This window comes from Macrobrachium nipponense, chromosome 12, assembly GCF_015104395.2.
Source record: "Macrobrachium nipponense isolate FS-2020 chromosome 12, ASM1510439v2, whole genome shotgun sequence".
Lineage (NCBI taxonomy): Eukaryota > Metazoa > Arthropoda > Malacostraca > Decapoda > Palaemonidae > Macrobrachium > Macrobrachium nipponense.
The window spans coordinates 93,733,376-93,738,370 of record NC_087205.1 but is presented as its reverse complement, the minus strand read 5'-3'; the positions used below and the strand labels follow the sequence as shown (position 1 = coordinate 93,738,370).

The 4,995-nt window shown below is 40.0% G+C and overlaps 1 protein-coding gene across 1 annotated transcript in view; it reads right to left on the bottom strand.

The window, feature by feature from the left end:
- LOC135224878 (FK506-binding protein 5-like) overlaps nt 1–3,127 on the bottom strand; it is a 109,090-nt gene extending 105,963 nt beyond the window's left edge. The window contains exon 1 of the mRNA XM_064264201.1: nt 3,046–3,127. Coding sequence (XP_064120271.1) covers nt 3,046–3,127 — 82 coding nt within the window. The remainder of the gene's footprint in view (nt 1–3,045) is intronic.
- Between the last annotated feature and the right edge of the window lie 1,868 nt (nt 3,128–4,995).

The following is a 4,995-nucleotide window of genomic DNA, read 5'->3' as shown; positions in this document are numbered from 1 at the left end:
TAAACTCAGAGAGATATAGCTGTAGGCGCGTATTTTCAAATCAAAACTCCTGAAAGTAGGTTTCCAGTGGCAGAAATGAGCAATCAAGTAAAATTAGATTTTCCAGTCGTATATTCCACAAAGGGAATGCTGGCAACTGAAAATTGCTGAATACACATCACTGAAAACATTCACTGAAAACGTAACGAATGTTACATTCTACGTTACGGTCCTTCCTTCTACAGATCCAAGCTCGAAGATATGCCCCCCCCCCCCCCCCCCCCACACACACACACACACACACCACCACCACCACCACCACCACCACCACCACCACCACCAAAAGGGACATATCTAAACAGCTCTCAAGAACAAACTCTATTTTAGAGAACAAAATGGGTTTCTTGAGGAAAACAATGTTATCTTTAACTTTAAAAGTTGAGGGACGACTCTAAATGAATACAGAAATGCTCAATGAGAGAGAGAGAGAGAGAGAGAGAGAGAGAGAGAGAGAGAGAGAGAGAGAGAGAGAGAATTAATGCATCTGGTAATAGGGTATGGTATGACTGTTCGTGATAAAAGATTGGTTGTGAAAATAATTGAAGGTTAACGGAAATTATTGCTACATCAGCTGTATAGGAAGTAAAGGGGCCATCATATTGTTCGTATTTACCAGAGAAAAGAACAAGTCTTTATCGAAAAGTTTGCTTAATGATTGGTTGCACTGGGGTGTTAAAAACGACGACGAAGGAATGTCGGTAATTATTATTCTATAGTCAAAAAAGACCTTCGCTCCATGAAACGTTTCGATCATCTTATCTGAATCAAACGAGGGTGAGAGGGTAAATGAGAATTTTTGTTTTTTATTTAATTTTTTTTTTTTTTTTTTTTTTTTTTTGCTGTCATGAGCTGATAGCGGCTCTTAGTGCATAAGTTCCTTCTTTTTTAAAACCATCGCAACACTGATTCCACCACCTTTTCCCAACCTTAACCCCCCCCGCCCCCAAAAAAAAAAAAAAAAAAAAAAAAATTGACGTAGATAAACGAAAAGGTGAACAGTGAAAAGCGAACTGGCACACCTATTCCTGCCGTTTATAATGATACTAATCTTCATCATGAAGTTACCAAATTGCTGTTTTGTTTTGAACAAATGAAAGCTAAAAGATTTGGAAAATGAATAGACTGTTAATAACAGCGCCTCAGTAGCGTGGTCGGTTTGGTCTTGGCCTGCCACCTCGGTGGCCGCGAGTTCAATTCTGAGGCATTCCATTGAGGGGTCAGAGATGTGTATTTCTGGCGATAGACGTTCACTCTCGACGTGGTTCGGAAGTCACGTAAAACCGTTGGTCCCGATGCTGAGTAACCACTGGTTCCAAGCAACGTCAAAACCCCATACAAACAAACAAACAAACAAAAGTGTCAATAAATCACTACTGTACCCAAGACTCGCGTCAGATCAAACCGCATCGCCCCGAGATTTGAAAGTGTGGACAGTGAACGACCGTCTTTAGGAGTGTTAGTGTACCTTTCGACCAGATCACGAGCCACTCCCTGATTCCTGTGGCCAGTATCAACATTAGGCTTGTTTGGTTTAGGGACCCCCATTCCAGCACTGGTCTGGAAATCTCCTCAGCCGGGGAGTTCTGGAAAGCGAGATTTCTCAGCACAAATAAATATATTATATCCTCGCGCGTTCAGCGGCCATTACATGTCTTGCGTAAGTCAGTCCTTTTGTTATTTTTAGTGTTTATTTAGTTTGCCATATTTTCGTAGAGGCGATGAAGCTTGAAAGAAGGTAGCTTCAAGTAGTAAGTGTTGTCGGGCATTGACGCGTGGCTTATGAAATGGGGAATACGTGAGCGAAGGAAGGGTATTCCATTTTTCAATATAGTTGATGCATTTGGGAAGTGAATCTTTATAATGTGAAAAGTTACTCTACATTACAGAAGAGATTGAATAACTATATCCAACTGCGATAGAATTTTGACGTTCTGTTATTGAGATACTAAAGAGTTTAAAGTATGAATGATCTTCCATTTCGCTTGTACATAATCCGAACACACACACATATATGTTTATATATACCTATATACACATACACACATATATGTATATATATACATATGACTGAAATATTTTGTGTTAAAACAAAATTCCATAAAATAAAAGGAGGCCCATAAAAATACCGAAATATAGAAAGCTGATGCTACATTTCAGATACCAACTGTGTGTCTGCGTGTGTAACTTGAGATTGTCCACAGTATCGCATTTAATAGAAACATTTATTCCCTAAGGAAAACTCGTCTTGTTAAAATTTTGCGAACTGTATTAATTAGCTTTCTCATAAAAGCTGTGTTATCTCGGAACTTCCTCCCGGCCGAAGCAGCTATAAGTTTTCTTAATGTTTGCACAGAATTTTAATCACATGTAAATTTTATCGGTTTTACCAGCGAGAAGGGCCAGTCTCGTGCTCGCAGTCTTCCATGCGTTTTGGAGACCTTCAGGACTATATCAAAGGTGCCAGTAAAATTAATATGATGCATAAAGATTTTTTCTAAATAATATTCCTATTACTCAGTCATTAATATGAAGTATAAAGATTATTTCTAATCGAACTTTTTGGCGTGTGCTACAAGCGATGGAACCCGGGCCCCAGCTGGGATGGACAAACAGGTTTGCAGGAGGAGGGTGGGTGTTTCCCCTACCCTCCCGTTTCCGTACCCCGCCCCCCAGCTGGGATGGATAAACAGGTTTGCAGGAGGAGGGTGGGTGTTTCCCCTACCCTCCCGTTCCCCTACATAACTCGGCCCCTATACGGGGCGGACAAGCCGATTTTATTATTATAGATAATTAGTGGACGAGCTTTTATATAACATTCATGAAGTGTTCTCGTACTGTCCTTCTCTCTGTCTTTTCAAGGCGAACTTAAATTTCTGTCTGCCTTTCATCCATTCGAGCTGCTACCTTCAAGTTTCTTTCGTCAGTTATGACGTCTACGTCAATCATGACGTCACTTTTTCTCTCCCCTTTTTAAGTAACCCTTTCATCATCATCTTCCTCCCTCACTCCAGAGTTCCTCTCCCTCCCTTTCAACATCCGGGAGTTCTTTCACTTCTTTCACTCCGTTCATCCAGCCGTCACCTGCCATCATTATCCACAATCATCAGCCTCCATAAAAATGATAGCTGGAGTTACCGCGCCTTCCTCTCCCTCCCTGGAAGCCTCCCATCTCTTCTATCCTTTTATAAGTCGTCCGGAAGCACTCGCTCTTACAACATCTCAAACTCCTGGAAGCATCTTCAGGATCTGAGGAACACTTTAACCTAAATCATTTTATAAGTGGTTTGGAAGTACCCAGTCTTAGAGCATCTCGAATTCCTGGAAGCATCTTCAGGATCTGAGGAACACTTTCAACCCAAATAATTATGTAAATGGTCTGGGAGCACTCAGTTTTAGGGCATCTGGAACTCCTGGAAGCATCTTCAGGATCCGAGGAACACTTCCAACCATTTGCATCACTCCAGCTTTTGAGAAAAACGTTTAACCATGAAATTACTTTCTGTTTCGTGAAATACTTCTGGCCTTTGTTAAACTCCTTGATATACCACTTCCAGATTGTGAGAAAAACTGACTTTATAATGATTTTCAGCCTATGTAGAGAACTTCCCGTCATTTTAAACACTTGGGCCTTGTAGAAACACTTCTATATCTAGATACACTACCAGACTTATGAAACCAACTCCTATTAATAGAAATGTTTCTGTCAACATAAGAACACTTTTTATTCTAGGAACACTCTCAGCTTTTTGGAAACACCATTTCTGAAAACACAAAATGTTTAGAGTACTGCCTATGTATAGAAAAATGTTTAGCCTTTTGGAGAAACCTTATATTTATAGCAACTCTTGTAGTAACCCTTTTTGGAATGATTCCTATTTCTGGAAACACTTCCATGGTGTGAAGAAAATTTCCACCCGCCGTTGGCGGGAATGCCTCTAACCAACCGAGAACATTCCATAATAACAACTGTGAAATCCATCCTACGTCAGGAGGCCCCCAATTTTACAACCCTCCGTTTATGGGAGCGCCCCCCCCCCCCCCTTTCTCCGGTGGTGATTGCTCCTTCATAAAATGCCCCCCTCCTCCCCCACCCCCTCCCAATGTCTTTCCCCCCTTTTCTCTCTCTCTCTCTCTCTCTCTCTTCGAATCCCTAACAGTAACAAATCCACAGATATCAGTCAGAACATTGGAATCTCTCTCTCTCTCTCTCTCTCTCTCTCTCTCTCTCTCTCTCTCTGCACCATGTGTTTTAGGAGCAGATCCATCGCACGGATGAATAAGGCATGAAGCACAAAAGAAATAAAAAAAAGGTCGAGGAATACAAAAAAAGTAAAAAAAAAAATAAATAAAATAAAAGTTAGGAAAGAAGTGAAAATTTGTTGGGAGCGACAAGAGGCCTCCACACACACACTCAGACACCCCTCTGCACCTCTTGCTAATTAAAGGTGACAGATTCAGATAGCTTGTCTATGTCTAAACGGAAATGCGTTATATAGCTAGGGAAGACACGAGGCGTAGAGAGGCTCCTTGAGCATAGGATGTATAATAAGTGAATATATATACAGAATAAAAGGGTGAAGATAACGAACGCATACGATGATTAAATTGACAACTGAAGGGTTCATTAGCAGAGAATACGAAATGCACGAATGGGGAGACGTTTAATACATTAAAAAACTGAATAAGAAAGTATTAAGAAACTTAGGTTCCTGAATGACAGTGGAAGGTTGATAAAATGAAATAGTTATGAGTGGAATAAACTTATACATTTGTTTTAACGAGAACATTTGCTTTCATTTGCAAAGAATCTAGGTTGCTGAATATCGAACCTTCGAAAGAAAACATTTTTCTTGACTTGGATCATATTTCAGGACACACCCACGCTAACGTGGATTATATATATATATATATATATATATATAATATATATTATCTATATATATATATATATATATA